At 38.8% G+C, this 23,294-nt stretch overlaps 2 protein-coding genes and 1 pseudogene across 7 annotated transcripts in view; 1 reads left to right on the top strand and 2 right to left on the bottom strand.

Moving 5' to 3' along the window:
• The window catches only part of Adcy8 (adenylyl cyclase 78C), a 37,418-nt gene extending 24,215 nt beyond the window's left edge, over positions 1-13,203 (bottom strand). The window contains exons 1-12 of one of the 5 annotated variants that reach the window (XM_077421021.1): positions 13,062-13,203; positions 11,687-11,735; positions 10,961-11,208; positions 10,707-10,864; positions 10,043-10,232; positions 9,165-9,364; positions 8,623-8,821; positions 7,375-7,533; positions 2,796-3,025; positions 1,198-1,334; positions 688-1,009; positions 328-534 (exon numbers count right to left, since the gene is read on the bottom strand). In XM_077421021.1, the coding sequence (XP_077277147.1) occupies positions 328-534; positions 688-1,009; positions 1,198-1,334; positions 2,796-3,025; positions 7,375-7,533; positions 8,623-8,821; positions 9,165-9,364; positions 10,043-10,232; positions 10,707-10,864; positions 10,961-11,208; positions 11,687-11,721 (2,085 nt within the window). In that variant the 5' untranslated portion in view covers positions 11,722-11,735; positions 13,062-13,203. Of the gene's footprint in view, positions 1-327; positions 535-687; positions 1,010-1,197; positions 1,335-2,795; positions 3,026-7,374; positions 7,534-8,622; positions 8,822-9,164; positions 9,365-10,042; positions 10,233-10,706; positions 10,865-10,960; positions 11,209-11,686; positions 12,343-13,061 lie in introns of those variants that run through there. The other 4 variants (XM_077421017.1, XM_077421018.1, XM_077421019.1 and 1 more) reach the window with 4 other exon arrangements.
• On the bottom strand, positions 12,490-18,583 carry LOC143905554 (uncharacterized). Its single transcript, XM_077421040.1, has 3 exons — positions 18,480-18,583; positions 17,189-18,395; positions 12,490-17,107 (listed from the first exon to the last, which is right to left on the bottom strand). The coding sequence occupies exons 2-3, from the start codon at positions 17,490-17,492 to the stop codon at positions 16,761-16,763; spliced, it is 651 nt and encodes a 216-aa protein (XP_077277166.1). The 5' UTR covers positions 17,493-18,395; positions 18,480-18,583; the 3' UTR covers positions 12,490-16,760.
• Positions 18,584-18,888: 305 nt separating this feature from the next.
• On the top strand, positions 18,889-22,848 carry LOC143905531 (uncharacterized; annotated as a pseudogene). The gene is made up of 3 exons (XR_013259221.1): positions 18,889-19,261; positions 22,019-22,369; positions 22,579-22,848. The product of XR_013259221.1 is annotated as an uncharacterized LOC143905531 (transcript).
• Positions 22,849-23,294: the final 446 nt, after the last annotated feature.

Below are 23,294 nucleotides of genomic sequence, written 5' to 3'. Positions count from 1 at the left end.
CTTCGAGATTCGGTCGATTATTTCCCAAAAAATTAAAAAAATCGGTTTCCAGAAAATCGGTAGCAAAAAACTATACACTTTATGGCACTCCCCGGAAAATTCTACCCCTATTTCATGTACCCTTGATAAAAATTCGGTCCACTAACAAATGAGTAGTTCGCGGACAGACAGACGGACGGACGGACGGACGGACAGACAAACAGTCGGGTTTTATATAATAGTATGAAGTATGATATAGATATTTATATATTTATTTTTGTTTAAGTAATTTGAAATCAGACAAGCTCAAGGGAAGGCAATAATAATGTCAGCAAAATTTGATTATACCTTGGATTCTAGACTCTCGTCGTTATAGCGCAAAGTCCATGTGTTTATATTTGCCGATCTCATACGTTTGTTGCTGGCGGTTTCGATAGCGCCCTTCTTCTCGACGGCTGTCGTCGAGGTCGCTTTGGTACTCGGTTTGGCTGGTTGACCGTTCTCCTCTTCCAAATACTCGGATTCCAAGTTACTCACCGACGTAGCTGTATTCAGCTACGATTACGAGACAAATAAAGTAAATAACATTTTATTATTAATTGCATTTGTTGCATTATTATCTCTCTCTTCAATTCAATTTTAATAATATAATTCAATTAATTTATTATTATTAATTGGATACGTTTGTATTTATATTCTAATACTCACATTTTCGAACGGGATTTCAGGCGTCCAGTCAACCCCGATATCGTCATCCATAGAACTCGGGGGTTGCGCGTTGCTGTTCACGGCATGTGGATTGTTCACTTTGAAGCTCTTCTTGTTCTTATTCGCGACTAGCTCTTCCTCCGTCCAGACTCTTGGCTTCGACGAGTGTCTTCGTCTGGACTTGAGGGGCTCCAGTTGCTTGATGAGATACGTTACCACGTTTCTGTCCTTTAGATAATTGTCCCGCTCGCAACCGTAGCCGGGTTCCACCTCGTAAACGTCGTTCAGGCATTTAAGCGTGTCAGCGGAAATATGTACTCTTCTGTAACAAGATAAATCCCTCGTTCCGTTTGTAAATTTTGTAGACCGAAGGTTTCAACACAATACAGCGAATTTTGAACCGGAGAGCTAAAAATTCGCGGGTAATAAGCGTTATTATATTTGTTCATGTAATAATATTAATTCTATAACACAATATAAACACTCTGTATTATGAATTTCTTTTTATACCCCGGTATTCCTCCGCTCTCAAGATGATTAGCAAGTGTCACGTCGTACGACCACACGTCGAACTGCCATTTTCGCAGGCCCAAGACTCCGCATAGTACTGACCCGCTGTGGATTCCTATCCTCATGTTTAAATCCACCTGTGCCAGAGGAGAATAAAGAAAAATTATACAATTAAACACGTTTAAATTAAAAATACTTTACTTTTATTTTAGATATTTAGGATCGAGATTTTTTCGCGACTAATTAAGAGTTAGGGCCTGAGCAGAATGACTGACTTATAATTTTAAGACAATGTTTTATGCTTTAAATCTTTGTTTTTACCGAATAAAATTAAGACACTTGGTATGCAGGCCATGCAGCATAACATAAGGTCTTCTATTTAGCTTAGCTGAACTTCCTGCCCAGTTCATCTTTTCTCTTTTTCTCTCCAACGTGAAAAGAAAAAGAAGAAAGATGAACTGTGCAAAAAATTCAGGTAAAAAGAACAGGCCTATTAATAACAAATTGTTAATTTACGGAAAATATGCCAGTTTTAAAGGTGCTTCGGAAAGAATCAGGGTTCCAAATTGAGATTTTGGGAATTCTTAGGAAAACGAATAAATTTTACATATTTTTATGTATTTTGAGAAGTCGTAGAATCCAAAAATGGTTATAAAAATTACGCCTGTAGCAGAGAAAACGTGGAAACTTAAAGAAAATATGAAAAAACGTGAAATTGTTATACTGGTTTACAGTTGCATTTGCACGAATGAGCAAATCGTCTACTATCTGTCTCACTTCATCGACGAGCACACTGCTTATATAAATATATAATATATATGTATATGTCGCTTGAGACGACGCGTCGTCAAAAAACTTGTTTTCACGCAGAGCATAGGAACTCAACTTCTATGTACATTTGTGCAACCTTAAAGTCAACATTGTATTCTTCGCTCGATATCGTAGGAATAATTAAGTAGGCAAATATATAAAATATTAAAAAAATAAAAAATAATTTAAAAAATAAGAATTATATAAGAAATATATTTAAAAAAATAAAATATTTTTTAAAATATATTAAATAAATAGAAAATATATTTTTCGCAATAAATTCTTTACAGTTTTTAGATAATTAAATCAAGTCGATTTAATTCCGGGGAGGGAAGGGTTTTAATTCCAACAATAACTGTGTTTCAAGCTAAGTCCGACAAATAATCGCCGCGCAGTTAAATAAAGTTGGAAAAATATACAAATATCTATATACTATATATGTATATATACACAGAAACTGACACGAATAACACCTTGTTACGGCTTTATGCCTCTTTTTTCATACGTTTGATTTTTAATCATTAGAGCCTTTTAAGATTAAAATATATAATATAAAAAAATATATAAAAATATATTATATATTTTATTTATATATATCTCCATTTTTTTTCCATATTTCCTCCACTACAGGCGTAATTTTTATGGCCATTTTCAAATTCTACGACTCAAAATACGTAAGAATACGTAAGATTTATTCATTTCCCTAACAGTTCCCAAAATCTCAATTTGGAATATCCTCCTTTGGTTTTCTTATCTGAAAAGAATTTATACGGGAAAGATCCCAGTACCTTTGTGGTGAATCTAACGTCTCGTATGGCCTTTATCATATGCAGGCCCATCTCGACGCAGCAGTGGGCATGATCGCTCCTGGCGATCGGCAGGCCAGAGATGCAGTAGTAACAATCGCCGAGGAGCTTTATGCGCAGACAGTGATTCTCCGCCGAGAGCCTGTCGAAACGGGCGAAGAGGTCGTTTAGGACCTTCACCAGCTCTTGGGCGCTGCACTGACTCGCCAGAGCTTTGAAAAAATCATCGTGAATTCTCAGCGTATGCTATCACACAACTCCCCAGGTAGCAACGTGTCTGCATTGTTGCTGACATGTTGCCGACAACATAATATGTGTTGCTATCAGAATTGTGGCAACTGAGTCCGCATTTGTTGGCAAGTTGATGCTTTCACGATATAACAATTTTGTATAGCAACTTGCCAGTTACTTGTTGGCAACTTATACTGCGGTGTAAAATCGTCTGATTAAAAAATCGAGCTGTTGCTGTCATGTTGCTGTAATAATATTCATAGGATCACACAATGCTGTCATATTGCTAGCAACGTGAAGTAAATTTGATGCTGCTCTCTTGTCGACACATTGTTGGCAATACATATATTCAATGTTGCCTGCGTGTTGCTTCAAATATTAAATTACTCGAAATCAATTAAAGCAAATGTACGGCAAGTTACTAGCATCATAAGCAATCACAGGTTTGCACGATTTTGCTCAGACACGCTTTGCTATCTGGGTCTATATATATATAACTTAAATAATTTACATATATATTTCATATATATAATTAATTTAAATTCAATAATATTATATCTTATTTATAATGTACATATATTTTATTTTTCATTACCTATATAACCTAGTCAAGACTGTCGAAAGCAGATCTTGCCAAGCATTTGCTAAATTTTGTCGGCAGAAAGACTACCAGATTTGATGCCATTCCGGTTATATATCACATGATGTTGACAGAATGCCATCAACAGAATTTGTTAACCTAATCAGATATAGCAGATTAGCGGCAGAAATCGAGCAAAGTCTGCAAAAACCGCCCAGTAGTGCGATTCTGTAACTCGTTATGCGTCGTTATGTGCACAGCTTTTTTCCCATATAGTATATCTGCGCAACGACAGCATAACGATACCGACATGCACTGTCAAATCGTTAAGAGTTACAGAATAGGGGTACAGGTTCTGTGCGGTTTCTACTGCTAATCTACTGTCTGATTATGTTAACAAACTCTGCTGGCAGAACATAAGTTGAATGCGAACGCAATGGATGTCAATATAATCTGATGTGACATGTTTGATCAAATCTGTTACCAATCTGCCGACACATTGGCCGCATTCAGGAAACACAACTGTTGAGACCGGGGCTATTTGTCTACAATTAAAATACAACGCTTTTTTAAAGTTTGCTGAAAAACTAATAAAAATATTTGAATGAACATTTTAATAATGTAATCTTTCATCAAGCTTTCTATTGAAAAAAAAACGTAATTAAAATTGTTCATCTTTTAACATTTTAAAGAGATGAATTTTTTAAGTGGGCAAGTCGAGCGTAGACAGATGGCCCCGTATATATGCGGAGCTATTTGTCCACATAATAAAAAACATATTATTTATATTAATTTTATACTTACTTATAATATTATTTATTATTAATATTGCAAATACTACCTAATCGAAAAAATCAGAGCAGTAATAAACGCGCGTTTAGACTTTCTGATAGGATCCTACGTAGAGCTGACTTTCTTTATATCCGGTGGCATCAATAAACTGATTTTGAGTCTGTTGCAAAATCAATGTGGTGAGTTTCTTTTGTTCCCTCAATTTTTTAAGTCTTTTTTTTGCATTTGAGGCCTTTACTTTTTCCTCAGCAGCGCTTATTGAAATAGCAAATATTAAATAATTTAAGACAAACTATTTTTACTTAACGTGTATTTTTTAAATGTAAAGATGACGATTCTTTAATTGCAGAATCAAGTAACTGCTCGTAGGTCACTTTTTTACAGTAGGTAGCGAGTGAGAGTCCGAATATTTATTCTGAATTCTAACACCGTTTTTGCGAAAAAAAGATTCTCGCTCTATTTTTATTTTTTTAATCGCTCTAAATATAATTTTATTAGGTATGTCTATTTTATCCGTTTTTCTTTGGTAATTACGCACCATATTATCTATAAAAATATAAAATCCGTCATTAAAGTGTGTGGACACATTGCCTTATTAAAAATAAGACAGATAGCCCCGACCACATTTTTCAGTCTTCATATAGCCTTTAGCCTGTCACGAATTTTAGATTATGCGAAATTAAGATTTGACGCTTCTCTGATAACTATATATATTAATTGTTAATATTATAAATTGCTTGCCTTAATTTGAGTTAAATTTGCTATCGCACAATAACAAAGGACACCCCGCACTAATTATACCTATAGGAAATGGGATCTCAGTAAAATCGACTAATTTTTTAATATGTAGCTAAATGTTGTAGCTCATAACTTACTAAACAAAAAATATAATGGGCTCAAAGCTTAATAATGGACAGTTTTTGAGCTACAGCCAGTCAAACGCGAAAAATTCGAGCTCTGCAAGTATTATATTCCAGATATTCCTACTCTCCTAACGAAATGGATAGAGGATTGGTCTCATGTGTGTGTGTGTGTGTGTGTGTGTGTGTGTGTGTGTGTGTGTGTGTGTGTGTGTGTGTGTGTGTGTGTGTGTGTGTGTGTTTGTATGCGTGTGTATGTGTGGCATATATATATGGCATAGTGGGTTATCTGGGTCGTCCTAGGTTATGCCAGGAGTAGGAGTATAATATTCGCAGAGCCCGAATTTTTCGTGTTTGATTGGCTGCAGCTTAACCGTTCATTATTTAACTTCGAACCCATTACATTTTCAGTAGATCATAAACTACAACATATTAAAAAGTGTGCAAGAAACCTTCGCTCACAAAGCTCCTCTATGAGGAAGCTTTTATTTTATTCAATGTATAATTATTAGTATTTATTTGTTTTGGCTTCCTTATAGAATTAAAAATTAAAAGGAAGCAATGTGCAAGTTTCTACTTGCACACTTAAAAATTATGAAAAAGCAATGTGCAAATTGCACACTTAAAAACTATGAGGAAGCAATGTACAAGTTTCTACTTGCACACTTTTTTTTATTGTGATAAGCTTTATTGTGACTAATATTTGTTATATACTATTACAAAAAAATGTACGAAAGTTAGAGCACCACGGACATTTCTAAAAATAGCCAGAAATCGGTAATTCCTTCACCGATTCTTGCTAAATTCAACACCAACCTAATTATTTATTTTCTCCTGATGGGTGTCATCCTATTGGCGCGCGCGCGCGCGCGCGCGCACGCGCACACACACACACACACACACACACCCACACACACACACACACACACACACACACACACACACACACACACACACACACACACACACACACACACACACACACACACACACACACACACACACACACACACACACACACACACACACACACACACACACACACACACACACACACACACACACACACACACACACACACACACACACACACCCACACACACACACACACACCCACACACACACACACACACACACACACACACACACACACACACACACACACACACATACTTCCGGACATTTTCTACTAATATGATTTTTCGACATTTTAGAACATTTTAAACCTATTTCCATTAAAATATCGAAAATTTTTTTTTCACCATCACCTCTATGAGGAAGCAAAATAGCCGATTTTATCGAGATTCCATTTCCTATATAATTATAGTCCTTTTTCGACCGTCGAAAAATGTTAATAATCGGTTTCGTTTTTTTTTTTGTAACGCATATAGTGTCTGTGAAAAGCATCGCAAGAGAATAAAAGCTTCTGAATCCCTTACATAGAGCTTTTTTCAATTATTTGTTGAAATGGTAGAGGTATCTATCTCTTAACACCTGAGATAGCAGTACTGTGGACACATAGCCCCCGTAGACAAATAGCCTCCGGTCTTCCCTAATATGTAGTACTTGTGAAAACAAACCGAACAGTCTTAATAAGCATTACTCTAAAAATCATTTATTTCCGAATTATAAGGTGATGTATTCTCCGTTTGTTTCACGAGTATCTGTGTATTGTATAATATATATTTACACACGACCGCTCGTATACTCGTCTTTCATGAGCTTCTGACAAATAATGAACATTGTTAAACTTTTGGAAGATATTCCTTTTCTACGTAGACAACAAATGTGGTTCATTCACGATGGTGTCCCTACGCATTTCCTTATGATTGTTGGACAATATTTAAGCAAGTAGTACCAGGGGCGCATTAAAAATTTTTTGACTATTTTGAAAACGAAGCAGTTTAGGATATGTTCTTAGGACTTTTTTTTCCTAAAATAAGCCAAGAAATATTTCCTTCAAGTTTATGTACTTACTTAGGAAACACCTTGTATATCAAATTTAATAAAATTTAATCCATGGATTAAAAAATTAATTAATATATCAAATTAAGTGAAATTCTTCCTTTTACGCTCTAAGCTCACGAGTGCAGCATACCCGTGAATCCCTTGATGTCGGCAAATAGGATGCTGACGTTCTCATAACGGTGGATATATATCCGGTGGAACTGATTCGGCGTGAATGATATCGTCCCACCACGTGCTGTCTCGCGGGCAATGTCGCGGATCATTTCCTTGGCGACAAAGTCGGGCAACACTTTAACGAGATTAATTATTGATTATCTTTCCATGACACGCGTATTAATGCGATGATGAAATGTAAAAGTGTGAAGCTTAAAGTTTCGCGGAATCTTTAACCGATTCGCGGTAAATTTCTCTTTAGTAAGATAAAAGCATTTTTCATAAATAGTCACCGTTTTAAGTATCTTTATAATCAGTTCTCTCGAATGTTAGAGAAACGCGTCTAAATGAAGTCCACTTGAATCAGAAAAACAAGGCTCCGTTATCCGTGTCCGCTTCTAAAGTTTAATTATCGGGAAGTTTCGTAATTTCGCCGGCTTACAATTTGTGTAACTATATAAATCCTCGTGACGTTATTTCGGCATCAATTTATTGAAAACAAACAATCCTACGGCGTTACGAGAGCGAGTGATAGTGGGTCAAAGATGGTATTTATATAATCCAGCGTAATGTATCTCGACGACGGGTATATTTTCGTAGCGGCCGCTACGAAGAGCGGCGGATCGATATATCGGGTAGGATCGGCGACGTAATACGCAAAAGGCTATTGGAAAAACGTGCGTCCAACCGGCGCAATCGGCCGAGAGAGTGTCTAGTGACCCTTTTTGACACTCGGCCGAGCAAGTTACACGGACGAGCAGCGGCGAGTTACCCGTCGCGTGTTACGATAAATATGCATATAAATACACAGCCCAGTTACCCCGCGACGGACGCCTCGCGCCGTCTTTCCTCTTCGAAAGCTGCGAGAGGTATTCTCAAAGATTCCCTGCAGTTTCACTGAGGGGTACTCGCCAAGGATACTCTAATCTCGTTTCTTTAAAGCTTCGGCTGAAGGCACGAGGCAAACATCGGTATGAAAATCTATTCTCGCGTCCTGAGTTGCTTCGCAACTATTCTACTTCAACTACTTCGAACAAAGAAAGAAGAATGGTTCAAGGAAGCACACTTATTATTAAAAAGAAATTTGATTTAAACATTTTTATTTTTGAAGCACTCGAGTTTACGTCTGAGGTGTTTTAGATCAATATTAAAATCATTAGATGGATCGTTTCAATGTTCAAAATGCAAGAGAAAAAAATAGGGCAGTCCGAAAAATTTTTTTTACCTGAAAGCAGCAGCTTTTCTTGTCGGTTGTTTTCGTTCTGCGTGCGCTGTCGCGTTTCTGTGGAACGATGGGTCTCCAAAAAGGCCTGCCGTTGTCCCCGGTCCGTCAAGTACTTAGTATACATGCCGGCCAAGTTCACGGCCAGGTACAGCAGCACGTTCGTCGTCAACATGCGGACAATGCATGCGGCATCTCGCAGCTGTGAGAGATTCAAGATCATTTAAAAATTCTAAAATGATAATTGGAACTAAACAAAATAAATATTTACAGTCAAAATAAATATTTACACTCAAATTAAGAAATTAAGGATTCAAATTAAAACAGAAATTAAATTCAAAGATAAAAAAGTAAAATTATAATCAGAATTTTAGTTAATTGTTCAAATTTACCTATAAATATTATGCACGATAAAAGATCATTTATCATCAAAATTATCTAATAATTTTCTTATTCAAGAAAAATGAAACAATCAGAGGATTAATGGGAAATAAATATCTTTAGTTGAGGAAACTTTGAATGGAAAATCCAGGAGTGGTCTTTACGACGTGTCTTCTCACATATGTGGAGTTTTGCAGGAGACTTATGCCGGCCATCACCATGTGTGTTAACGCCGTTCCGTAGCCGGCGAGGACGCACCATCGCAGCGGCAGAGGCAGCATCGCATAAGGCGCGTACACGACAAAGAGTATGTACCACATGAACCTCTGCTGCGTGGTGAAATTCAGACCGGCACCTATGAAACCTGCAAATAGTCACGAGATACGGTGTTACTTACCAAGCATTCGTTTTTTTTCTCGATACATAATCCGGTGTTCGATCGAGGACCGAAATACCGGAACCGGGACGACTTAATTGGATGCGAGATTGTTTAAAAGATTATTTTTGGGTGCATCTCTCTCTCTCTCTCTCTCTCTCTCTCTCTCTCTCTCTCTCTCTCTCTCTCTCTCTCTCTCTCTCTCTCTCAGAATGAGCTCGATGAAATTACCGATTTTGATTTCCACTTTGCTCCACGCTCCGGTAAACGTTCGTTCGATTCTAGTTGGCCAGCAGAGCAAGACAAGCATTCGCTTCAACTGCGGAATCGATACAGCGAAGTATTGATGGCTAGCAAAGCTATTAGAACGATGTAAAAGTTTTGTCGTTCTCACTAGCTAGAGTTGGAAGCGAAGTTACTAAGTTCCAAAGTTTCTAATTTTTACGCTCGAAATTAAGATTTTATCGCTTGCCCTCTGTTCTTTTTTTTTCATAAAAAAATATTGTTAATTCCTTTGTTTTAATCAATAGTTTTGCTTACAAAACCGAGCTTCATGGGAAAGAAACGAAATTTCTCGCGTCTGGTGTTCCCAAACCGAGTAATTATAATTGCATCGAGTTCTAATTATGGGGATCGATAGGTCAGAATGAGTCGCGTGGGCCTCACCTTGAGAGTTTATTAATAACCAAGTGAATATCGAGGCCCAGTACAGGTAATTGTTAGAAAAGCAACGCCACCAGCCGAGCACGCAGATCACCAGATTCGCCGTCATGCAACACGCGGCCCACGACAAACCCTCGATGAGTCCTCCGCCATTCGGGTCCCGTTGCCAGAGCCAGATCGCCGTTAATGTGATCTGCGTCGCGATAAAAATCTCTTCGGTCATATAGTTTATCGGAGAACACATTTAACTTTCATGAAATTTATATCCTATCTTCTGTCATCTATTTTTCATAGAATTTCAATGAGCGACTTGATTTATTTATTAAGTCAGACAATTTTCATCGTAAAGATGTAAGATAAAATACGAATTTATCGTACACGATTATGTTTGATTTTGTGAAATATAAAAATGTAATTTAGAATATATTGGTAGCCTTATAACATGCACACTTTTAATTTAAAAGCTTAGGATGATGTCCTGCATTTATTCTGTAGGAATTATTTAATTTTATAGGATATAAAATTGTAATTTTTTAAAGATTTAAGATATAAGATGGATTTCTACGTAATGACTTTACACGCGATCTCAGTTAATAACATTATATCCTACATGATTCTAATGGGGATAAAATGAATTTGCTTTTTGTTGCTTTTTCGTGTCGCTCACCTTCAGACTGAGATCTACAATGTTCAACATTATCAGGGACTTCTGTCTCTGCCGATTCGAGTAGAGAAGGTAGGACGTCTCCAGCTGCTTATTGTGAAAACTGTTAGTTAGCGAGGGCAGGAATATTCCCTTGTATAGCGTCCCCTTCTTGAAGACATCTAAAAGCACACGATCGCACACATTTCCAGTTTTCTCGCACGCTTTACGCCGCGCCAGGCTAAACGGGAACACATCTCGGGATCAGGATTTCGTACCGTGTTGAGTCTGAGCTTCCTCATCGGCCACAGGCTGCTCCGTTTCGACGGCGGTTTCCGGTTCCGTTGTCGCGGCCTCAACATTCTCGTCGGGCGCCTGGCCGGCGTTCTTCTCTTCGGCAGTTATCTCGGGATCCGTGTTGGACTTCCGGTCCTCCCATGCCGCCAGTCCCTCTCGGCCCAGTCTCTCGGAGGTCAGTTTCTTCACCGCCTTGATCCATAATTGTTTCCTCGGCGAAATGCTCGATCTGCCCCAGATTTATCACATGTAGCATGTCGATTATAACAAAAAAGAGACGATTGATTCGATCGATAGAGTCGTGCGGCAAAATATACAAACGTATTCTATCTGTTTGCATAAAGAAACAGTTGCATAAAGAGAATTTTTTTACGTTTTGCTCTTATTTTACAGATTTATAATTCAAGAAAACTGTCCTAGAAATTGAAACTTCGAACAAATATTTATAATTGTATAAGAAATCTTGGCAATAAACAACAAGATAATTATCTCCCCTACTGTGAAAAATAAGAAGTGAAAAAAAATCCACGTGGATACCGAATTAATATCCCTTAAAGATTATTAGTATCAATGCTTTTAAAATAATCGTAAAAATAAAATTCAATTTATCCAATTTATCAGATAAAACACGTTCATTCTCGATTCAGATCGAGCGAATTTTGCACTCCGCGGAAGGACGGTGAGAACAACTTAAGTTGACTACTCACTCGTTGATGCTCGTGACATCGCTGTCCAGCATCATGCTCCAGGTCTGTTCTGTAATCATTATCTCCCCGATGATCCGCGGATCACAACTGACCGCTCACGTTGTGATCGTCAGTAAGGCAACAAGTGCCTTAGCGTCATCCGGCATTGTTCACAGACACCTTGAATGAAAACTGACTGCGAAGAAGCGACGATTTGTTCGCACCACGGCGACGTTGCAGCGGAGCAAACGTCGTTTTTTTTTACGAGAGGGTATAACTCTCCGGTAAGGAGAGACCTCGACAAGAAAGATCGATCGATCCACGATCGCGATCGCGCTCTCGACGGCGATTGACTTGTTTAACGAAATCCGACCTGACTCTTTAGCTTCACGATCGGCAGGATGCGAGAGGCGTCTGATCGAAGTGTCATATCTTTTCCTTTCTTCTCACGGCGTATCGGGTCGTGACGAAAACGCCTCCACGGGGGGGGGACGCCTACGTACTTTTTTCTCTAACACTTTCAAGTGTTCTTTTAACGGTTACTAACTATTATCAACTTCTTCATCAGTATTAAAATGAAACACGACGCTGCGTCTCTGTGACGAGGTCCGACGAAAAAGAAATGGCATTAAAAAAATGGATTATATCTAATTTAGAATTGGAGATATAAATTTGAAATAAATTTTTCTGAATCTTTCAAATGAATTTATTGCTTCAACTTTCTGTATACATAATTGCTTCACGCGTGTGCATTATGTGTATGTATTGATTTATAAAGCAGTGATATGTTATAAGTGTATATAAAAAAATGATATAATATGTAAATAGATCTCTATAAAAAAGAAAATATCAAGATAAAATAATCCTCTCAGCAAAAATAAAACAAACTTAATTTTTTAATAGTTAAGAATTAATCACATAATAGCCTTCAATTCTCAGAAATTTTGTACAATAATTTTGCGATGCTTTTTTTTCACTAGCCATCTCGTATTTTTTCAAAACGCGAGTCTCAGACTTTATTTGCGTACGTTTTTCTGTTGTGTTTTTATTATTATTTTCGTCACGACCGACACGCGTCTTCGAACGAAGAAACGAAGTGTTTAATCGCGATAGATGAAAAAGATAAAAAGTGTATGTTTACCGTTTATCGAAATTGCAGTATTAAAAAATCGCAATAAATGTTATTTCCATTGTAATTAATCTAAAAAGTAAATTTGCATCTCTAATACGTGGATTTTTACTTGCGTTGCAATTCCAATAAACAAGAATAATGCATAACTAGAGAGCAGTAATCTGTATAAAATAAATGTCGCGCATTTACGCAGGAAAAGATTTTCTTTTTGTTGAAGTTTCAACGAGAGGGTGTACTTTTTAAACACAATAGCGAGTAGCTTACCTTAATCGTCAATCCTTGGCAAAAAGAACAATGACTCCTTTTTGCCACGTCCTGGCATCGAGTCCTAGGAGTTGCGGGAAAAACTCGAAAATTGCGCGCGCGCTTCTTGACAAGCCGACGAGCGGGATCTCCCGCTCGAGATGTCCACAAAGTTCAATCCGCAACCCCCATCATCGTCGGTTTATCCCCCCTTGTTGAATCTGATCCGGAGAAGTGGCGCGATTGTCGACGTAGTCGGCACTTCAGAATAACGTTGCCATCATTATACTATTAAGGGATGCTTTTTGTGCACAACAAATTTTTAATAATCTAAATTTGTCCTTTAGAAATAATAAATAGTCCGTCTGATTCGCTGTTGGTGTACATACTACCGACGAATATTGTAGAAAAGATGCATATCGAATTCATATTTAAAAATAAAAATCCATATTTAATATATTGAGTTATACTATTGAAAAATAATATTTGTCTGATTTATATAAGAATAAGACGTTGGTTTAAAGCGGAGAGGTTATCTAGTATAAAACCATCAAAAACCTCGGCGACGTCAGGAATATTAAGGAAGGGCGGAATTTGCATTTTGTGGTGACAATAACTTATTTTGGACGAACACGTGTGTTCGAGATAAGCGATATGTATTTCGACGACACTTTTTTAAATACTGCATTTCTCTTCTCCTTTCTTTCAATGAAGAAAAAAGAAGAAAAAGAACGCTTATTCAAAGCATTTGTAGCGTCAAGTGGACCGCAGCCTAAATGTTTATACGACATTTACATGTGAAAGAACGAAAACATGTCCACGTTTTTGTTCTTTATGTTTTATATGGTTTATAAATGAAAGGTTTATGTTAAATAAAATTATAATTAACTTAAATTTATAATTTTAAAAAATATTTTATTGTAACGAAAAAACATTTTATTTTAATATATGATCATTTTTATATACATAGATTACACAATAACACATTACATGAATCAATCCATATTGTTATAAGTTGTTATAACATATATTTTACGCAATAAACTCTAATCAATAAATAACACCTCTACATGATATACCGATAAAAGCGAGATCGCAAAGAGAATTGCTTAAGGTATTCCTTTCATGACACCAAAGTCTTAAGAATTAACTGATTTTTTTGATACGAGAAAGTTAAAATGCATATCTTTACGCCAAAAAAAATTCAACCACATTACCGAACATATAAAGAAAAATTATGACATCAGCCATCTGAAAAAGACCTAACTCTTTGAGTAAACTCTGCAGAAATATACCTTCTTTAACAGCCTCTGTCATGCTGATGTACTCAGCCTCGGTCGACGAAAGTGCAACGGTCCGTTGCTTTTGTGATTTCCAAGAAATGGCACCGTCTCCGAGTAGATAAACACATCGTCTGTCCACACTGCATCCACCCCAGTCAGCATCCGAGTATCCAATCAAGTTTTTGTTGGTTCTCTTATACGACAATCCAAGATCAAATGTACCGGCAAGGTATCTAAATACTCGCCTTGCGGAGATCCAATTCTCCTTACTAGGATTTATATTAAATTGAGCCAATTTCGACACAGTGTTGGCTATGTCAAGCCTTGTACAAGTAGACAGGTACATTAGAGCACGTATCAATTCACGATAGGGGCAAAACTCCTTAATCGGGGTGGATAATTCTTCCTTTGGTCTCTTTGAGTTGATCTCTGAAGGGGTACTCACTGGATTAGAAGCTTCCATGCCATATCTTGTAAGTAAGTCAATGGTATATCCTTTCTGAGAAACGTTTATTTCATTTTTTTTTTTTTTTTGATGAATTTCCAAGCCAAGGCAGCTCTTGGCCAAGCCAAGATCCTTTATCTGAAACTCGTCCATTAATTGTTGCTTTACCTCACTTACCAGTCATCATCACTGGAAGCAATTAAAATGTCATCTACATAAATCAACAGCAACAATATCCTTCCATTACGATGTGCTTGATATAAACATGGTTTTCCTTCGGTGGAAACCAAACCCATCTTTTTCAACTTGTTATTCAGGCGTTTATTCCATTGCCTGCCTGCTTGACGTAATCCGTATAAAGCTTTATTGAGTCTACAGGCATTACCACCTGATTTTAATTCACTCAACAATCTCTCAACTCGTCTCTTCACAACGGGGTCGGTGGCTTTCTCGGTCACTAACCTTTCAAGTGAGATCTTCAGCATATCCGGCACGTCCATAATTACCTCTTCATCCAAATAGCCATTCGGAAAAGCAGTAACGACATCGAACTGCCAAACCTTCAAGTCATATTCTGCTGACAGAGCCAATAAGAGTCTGATGGATTCCATTCGTACAACAGGTGCAAAAGTCTGATGATAATCAATACCATATTTTTGACTATATCCTTTTGCAACGATACGACCCTTTCGGCGAGAAATAAATCCATCTGGATTATATTTATTTGTCAGCACAACTCGACAACCGATTGTCTTCTGATCTTCCTGCTTCTTGATAATTTCAAAGGTATCATTCTTGATTAAGCTTTCTACTTCAGCTACAATAGCATTCCATTCAGATTTCACATCACTGGACAAGGCATCATCAAGGGACACCTCAGCAACTCTAGCAAAACTGGCCTCTGGGTCAGATTGTGAATCAACAAAGACGTCATCATTACCTTCGACCTTATCCGGCAAACTAGCATCGTCCTGATCAATGGTACTAATTGTTCTAGAAAGTTTTCTGGGTCTTCCTGGTCTACCTGTACGTAATAAATGTGGTCGACCTGGAGCACGTTTAAAGAACTCGTCTCTAACAGCATTGTCCTCTTGAATTGGAGTTCCTCTCTGTACTGGCGTACATGGTGTTCTCAGCACACTTCCCTGCCGATCCTGCAGTATGCAGCTTCAATATCCGTCTCTTCTTCACCTGGATTTACAAGGAGAGTATCATCTACTTTAGGTGTACTTGAATCTACCACGACTTCCTTTGAATACTTAGGTATTTGGAGTAACTCACAAATCTCTTGTTTATCAGTTGAATCTACACGTAAATCTTCCAAGAATTTAATATCTCTGCTAATTATAGCCTTCTTCTCATTAGGTAACCAAACTCTGTAACCTTTCGTCTCACACGGATAACCAATAAATATACCCTTCATAGATCTAAGCACAAACTTATCTTTGTTAGGGGTTTTATCAAGGACAAAAACTTCTGCTCCAAAAGTCCTTAAATGACTAATGTCTAGAGAATCGTTTGTCCATTTCCCATATGGAGACATACCGTTCAAGGTACTCGTTGGGCAGCGATTTCTTATATAAGAAGCAGTTGCTATGGCGTCAGACCAAAAACTTGCAGGCAATCCAGACTTAATTAAAAGGCATCGCGCCATATCCAATAGTGTGCGATTCATGCGCTCCGCTAAGCCATTTTGTTGCGGCGTGCGAGCAACAGAATATCTCCGTTCAATCCCATTGGTTGCCAGCAGCGATTCCAATCCAGTATTGCAATATTCCTTACCTCTGTCTGATTGCATGGCTTTTATCTTCATTCCAGTCTGATTCTCCACTAGATTTTTGTACATGTTAAATGCCTCGGTTACTTCACTCTTCTGTTTGAGGAAATATACCTTGCACCATCAGAAGCTTTCGTCTATAAAAGTAACAAACCATCTAGCACCGTTTAGAAACTGTACACGTAGTAGGCCAACAACGTCGCTGTGCACTATTTTTAATAATTCTGTGCACTTAGATTTTCTTTAGGGAATGGTAAGGCAGTCATCTTCCCCTTTAAGCATATTTCACATTGCTTCAAACCATCAACTTCCACCTTCGATGGTAAAGGCAGTCCTTGATCGGTCATAACCTTGAACAAATCCTTGGCATTTAAATGTCCAAGACGATTGTGCCAAATCCAGATAGCAGAGGTAGTCTGAGATTCATCTGAAATATCGGCGTAATCATTATCTTCTTTGATTATGTACAAGTCGCCTTGACGTACTGCCTCCATTTTAATTGTCCCCTTTTGATCTACAACCACGGCAGAATCGTTTCTAAAAATTACCGATCCACCTTTATCTGCAATTTTTGCAACAGACATTAGATTGGTTCTTAGATCTGGAACAAATAAAGTATTTTGAAGTTCAATTAATCTATGACCATGAGTGTTTGAAACAGGCAGTTTCACTGCTCCCTTTCCTTCAACAGTAGTTGAAGCTTCACTCGCTAAACTGAGTCTGCCTCTCCTCGACGAATCAAGTGAACTGAAAAGACTCTTATCTCCGCACAAATGAGCTGTACACCCGCTATCCAGGATCCAACCACGTGATTTTGTAGTGTGGCTCGAAATCTGATAACTTCCATGAAAAACAGTATGACAAGCCAAGTATAAATCATCCACAGCATGGGCACTTGGCTTATTTGTAGGCATTACAGCTAAGTTCTTCTTAGATTTATCAGGCATTTCAGAGCTATTACAGGTTGGACAACTTGGAAATTAACCAGGCAAACCACATTTGTAACAGTAAATTCCGCTTGATTTATTCTCTGAGTCTTTATCTTTATTACCGACAGATAACTGACTTCTCACCTTCTTCCGTTTCGGACGAGGTTTCACTCCTTGCTTCACTGCCAGTCCTCCAACGACATTACCGACAGATGACTGAGCTCGAACATCATATTCCTCTAGTATCTTAACCTTAAGAGCATCAACAGGCGGAGCTCGTCTCGTGACTCAATAGCGACCCTGAAGTTGTCAAATGTAGGTGGCAAGCTGTACAAAAGCATTATGGACAGTAAATCACTATTTATCTCGACCTCCATGGCAGATAACTTATCGACAGCATCAAAGAATTTGGCCATGTGGTCCCTGACATCCTCGCCATCAAACATACGTTGCAGAATTAGCTGCTTAAGAAGTGTTGTTTTTTTGGCTGAACCTCGAGACGCATAAATAGATTCTAATTTAAGCCAAACCTCGCGAGAAGTTTCCAAATTGCGTACCTGAGAAAGTTGAGAAGGATGGATCAATAATAAGTATTAATTCGGATCTAGCTTTCCTGTCAGCTCTCTTCCACATTCCTCGAGCCACCGCATTGGCTGAAACAGCTGCCGTATCCGCATTTGGAGCTACTACTGGAAGAGCCGTATCGCCGTTGACATATTCCCACAAGTCACCTTTTATCAATAATGCCTCAATCTGCATCCTCCATGTGTTATAATTATCCTTTGATAAAGGCTCGATTCGAGTCCCGTTAATCGTAACACCAGACATGTCTCAGTTAATATAATTCAACATGTGGTGACTTTAACCTCGAAATCGAAGATCGCTTTAACTTCCCAAAATAACCGTCTCTGGGCCCATAACCTGTTGAATATCGCCAGTAGTTATTGGAAGTGGTTTTAAAGGTATACGACAAACCTCGAGATGCGTGTTTTAAATGCACGATACCTGTTTTATTAATTGATTCACGTGACAGAAGTAGGCTTTGATCGTATCGAGTCGATGGTCGAATACATACAGAGTGATATAAAGGCATGTACTCTTAAGAGAGTCGTGTGAATGCTACATAGGATTCAATATGGTAGAACAATATGGTGGATCAACATGGTGGATCAATAAGCGGAAAAATTGAATATCTTAACAATTTTCATTGATTTCTAATATTTTATAAGCGACCAAACTTGAAACTTGTGTCCGGGGCGAAGTCGTCACCAAGCCATATCATGGAGGTTTCTGGCGAAAATCAAGAAGCAGCAGTGGTCCGATTCCGGCGAAGACTAGGATAATGCCCGTATCACACTAGCGATTGACGACTACGTTTGCATTTGCGTTTGCGTCTACGAATATCTCTTGACCAATGAGAATGAAGCTGCTGACGATTGCGATTCGCGATTCCCATTTAGCCGTCCGTCTATTTTTCATAATGGTGAACGCAAACATAACCAATCACAAAGCGACTTGTAGTCATGTGACCAGTAGTGGCACATATAGTTCATGTATTGGAACGAAAATTGAAAAGATCTGGAAATTTACGAACGTGAAATCTACGTTAGTAATCATGCCACCGAAGAAAACTGATTTATTTTCCAAAGATATTGAATTTACATTGATCAATCTAGTAGAGTGTAGACCTATCCTATGGGATTGTACATCCGAGCTCTACAAAAGAGTAGATCTGAAAGAAGAGGTTTGGGAAGAAGTGGCCCGTTCTTTAGGACCTCGCTTCTCAGGTAAATATTGTATTATATATATTAATGTAGAAAAAAACAAATTAAGGAATTATTTCTATCAATAACTAATACAAAACATAGTACATAATATAGTGTTACGTCCTGCGGACTCCACGATATCCCTTTTTCGCGGGAATTCTTATGCACCTAAGATAACCCTAAGATTAGGATAAACAGTACGGACGGTTATCGATCGGGGTGAGGTTAGATCTCGCATTCCTTTTTTTTTATACAACTATAATAGCTATTTGCCTAGGCGACGAAGCGACCTTCCAGAGTAAAATATTGACAGACGGGGCATACGTAATCGGATTTTGTCTATCAACTTTGTCTGGCCCATAACTATAAATCCGGCAACACGACGCGCCAAAAGAGCCTGAATCCCAGACAGAGTGATGAAGATCTTTATTGCATCGAGCGAGCTTTCTAAAATTGCTCGTGCGATGTTTCTGACAAACAGAGCCAAAGCCTAGGACGTGATTGTAAATACACGTGGTGGAAGTTCTGTTTGCCTTGTACCTACTATTAAGATTGAGAAGTATGCATCGTCTGTCGATATAAAAACAGGGTCGCGAGATAAGTAAGGAACCCCAATAAAAGAGAAATCGGCGATAGCCGAAAAACAAATGCGTCACTGGAAAGAACCGATGGGTTACACCCCTAATAAGATAGTGGGGGCCTTAAGGAGGGGGCTCACCAATGGAAAACCGCAAAAATCGATAACCGTCTTTAACTTTCTAGGATAGGCGAAAACTTAAGAATTTACCTCTTGGGTGAGGAACATCTCAACCAATAAGAAATCCGTTAAACAAAAATTAGAAACATCCCGCCAACCCGAAGTCCTTTAAACAAAAACCAGACACACCCCACATGAAATCCACCCTTTCTATTCCCTACATTTTCCTATATAAACCCCGAGATTGCGGCACTCGCCCTCAAAACTTCTCAGTCTTTTCAAGCCTCTAAAAATTTAGTCTGCATTTTGGCATTATAATCGTAATCTCTTCCGTTTTCGAGTCACGATTTCGCATTTAGAGTCTGTGCAAGAGATCCAGCAGCACATCAGTCGCTCCGACTCATCCACCAGCGACACCGAGAAGAAACCCACTGTTTTGAACTCATCAAGTAGTAAGTCCCGTAATTCTTTTAATCCTTTCTTTTTCCGCGTTATCGCCTCCTTTCTTAAACGGTCTATCGATTGTCGGATCCCCGGAAGCTTATTATTTTGGGGTCGGTCAGTGTAGGCATCAGGTTCCCAGCGGTCGTTGGCGTTGTCGTGGGCCTGACTTGCCTCTCGGCGTCTTCATCGCTGCCGTGGACTCGGCTGGTCCACTGACCCCCCTGAGCTTATGCTCGTGGGTCGGTCGGTGTAAGCATCGAGTTCCCAGCGGTCGTTGGCGATGTGGTAGGCCTGACTTGGCTCCCGGCGTCTCGTCGCTGTCGCGGACCCAGCCTGTCCACTGACCTCTTCCCCCCCTTTGAGCTCGACGATTTCCTTTCGTTCGCTTCCGACCGGGTTCGAGAGAGATCGACTAAACAAATAAATAATTTTAGTGGACCCGAAAGTTCTACCCCCTCGAGGACAGAATCTCCGCACGATCAGGCGACAGAGAAATCGCCTGAACAAGCGGGCGCGACGGGAGGTCGAACTCCCCCGGGAGCAGCTCAACGCCGGTCCTCCGCGACTCGCCATCCCACTGCCCCTACCAGCTTTTTCGGAGAAACCCGGTTGTTTGCATCGTCCCGCTATCATCTTATCTTATCGCCCAGTTGTCCTACCCTCTCGCCCAATTGCCGAACATCGCCCTATTTGCCGCGTGGCTCCGTTTCGCGTGGTCCCGCCTCGTGTGGTCCCCGTCAACCCCGATCCAGCCCGTTTCCTAGAACCTCCCGATTCCCCCTCCTCTTCCCGAAGTCCGTCCCCAACCTCCTCGACCGCCTCGACTCTCGATCTTGAGGAAGTAGCCGATCCTGAGATCGTAACCTTAGATTGATAGCTATAAAATTAAGTTTTACTTATTTCAATTCTCATATGCTGTACTTCATCGATTAACACACACACACCCACACACACATAGTAAATTCATGTAACTTCAATCCTGAAACTAATTGTAATAATAGCGGGCAGGATGTACATTTTCAAGTAGGTATCCCCTTAGAAATCTTGCCCGATCACCCCCGCACTTATGTAACACCCGCGAGAAGTACACACATATACCTTAAATAACATACACTTCCATTGTAAAATGCTCTCAATTTCCGGTTCAATTTGCCTAGTTCTCACCTATTGTAATATCGACAGAGGATATTAATATCGAATATAAATTTCCATTTATTTATAATCTAAGACTTCACCCACCATTATTCCACCTCTCGAAATTGCACAAGGTCCATCCTGAGTTAAAAGGATTAAATTCTCTGACTCAAAAAAGGACCGACGATCGCACCGCTCACGAAAGGCGTCCTAACGTCTTTACGGATGTTGACCCTTTCCGAGTCATAAAAGTGCGTTCGGCTCGCGCCTCGCGTCTCAGAGCACGTACCTGAGAGCGACATTTGTAAGTATCTAGCTGCTTCCTTTCTTCCCCCGACCCCTAATCCCGGGGTTGGACGTAACAATAGGTTATGTATTGATTTTGTATAGTTTTCAAATTAACACATCTGTGTATAATACAAAAGTTAAAAGAGTTTATGTGTACAAATCGAGGTACAAATAAATTGCATGCCTTTAAAGTAAAATGTCCTCTTCTTTTGTAGGGTCTATTGTAGCAAGCAGATTTAAAAGTATGAGAGATACTTTCATGTCAAATTTGAGGAGAGTGAAGGAGTCCAAACGCAGTGGAAAGGGCACTGCGGATATTTATATTCCAAAATGGCCTTCTGTACGATCGCTTAAAGTTTTTACAAAAGGCAGCAGTTCAGAGTGCTTCCATCTCAAATCTCACTATTTCCTCAGAGAAACCTGATGATACTATGTCACAGATAGAGGAACAAACGTCAAATGAATCATTGACACAGTGGCCACCATGTAGAGCGAAAGAGGATCAAAAAGAAATTGTTGCTGAGAAATCTACAGTTTTAAATGTTTATTATAATGACTCTATGGAAGTAAAACTATTGAAATAGTGCTTTGACAACGTTTGAACATATTTTATTGAGAAATTAGTACAATAAAATTATTTGTTGCAGCAATTTATGATTCAACCAACGGAAGAGTTGTCCGATAATTCCACAGATTTATCAATATCATCTAGAAGTGTTGCAAGCACAAGCCACACAGTAAGTTGAAGCAAGTTGTTGATATTATAAACTTCTAGAATATTAACCTCTCCTCATGGAATATTTTGTATTCACAGCCAGTAGCATTAACAAAGCCTTTATCATCAGTTCCCAAAATACAAGATGCTGAGAATCAGATGTATATTAAACAAGGACAGGCTAAAAAAAAGTCTGACACTTTAATGGAAGAAGCAGTTGGTGCTATTAAAGTTTTGTGCAAACCGGAACCAAAAACTACACTTGATGATTCATCTACACCTGTCAATGAATTGCTTCATCTTGCCATGGTACTCTTCCAACGTTATTGAAATATTCAAATAAAGTCTCTCGCATTTGCAAAGCAGCAGAAGCATGGCGGTTGCCTTCCTTGATGTTGCAACTGTATTAAACCTTGTCCTTGTGCTCTTCGCCAATCTCCATATTGGAACTGACCTGTCATTTCATTTTCCATATCAATGTATCCTGGTGGAGTATACATTATACGGCCTACACTGTGAGATCTCAACATGTTATGAAGACAACAGATGGCCAGTACAATATCACGAGCATCATCTGGGTCATATTTCATAGAAGATCTGAGTATATTAAATCTGCTGACCATAACGCCAAATGCGTTTTCCGAACATCGTCTTGCTCTAGACAATCTGCAATTATTAAATGTAGAATTTAATTAATACTGATTTATAAAAAAAACACCTATTTCTTTACTTTTACTTGTAGTTACCTGTAGTTATAAATTCTCCTCTCCTTTTTG

The sequence above is a fragment of the Temnothorax americanus genome, unplaced genomic scaffold, assembly GCF_048541705.1.
Source record: "Temnothorax americanus isolate GAGA-0224 unplaced genomic scaffold, ASM4854170v1 Scaffold63, whole genome shotgun sequence".
Taxonomy (NCBI): Eukaryota; Metazoa; Arthropoda; class Insecta; order Hymenoptera; family Formicidae; genus Temnothorax; species Temnothorax americanus.
This window is presented reverse-complemented; position numbering and strand designations above follow the sequence as displayed.

Excerpts from the sequence above, each read along its gene's own strand:
- LOC143905554 (XM_077421040.1), bottom strand. The coding sequence starts at position 17,492 with ATGCCTGATAAATCTAAGAAGAACTTAGCTGTAATGCCTACAAATAAG. Across the intron at positions 17,108-17,188 it reads GCCTGTTTCAAACACTCATG|ATAAAGGTGGATCGGTAATT; the intron begins GTCATAGATTAA and ends CAAAAATTGCAG.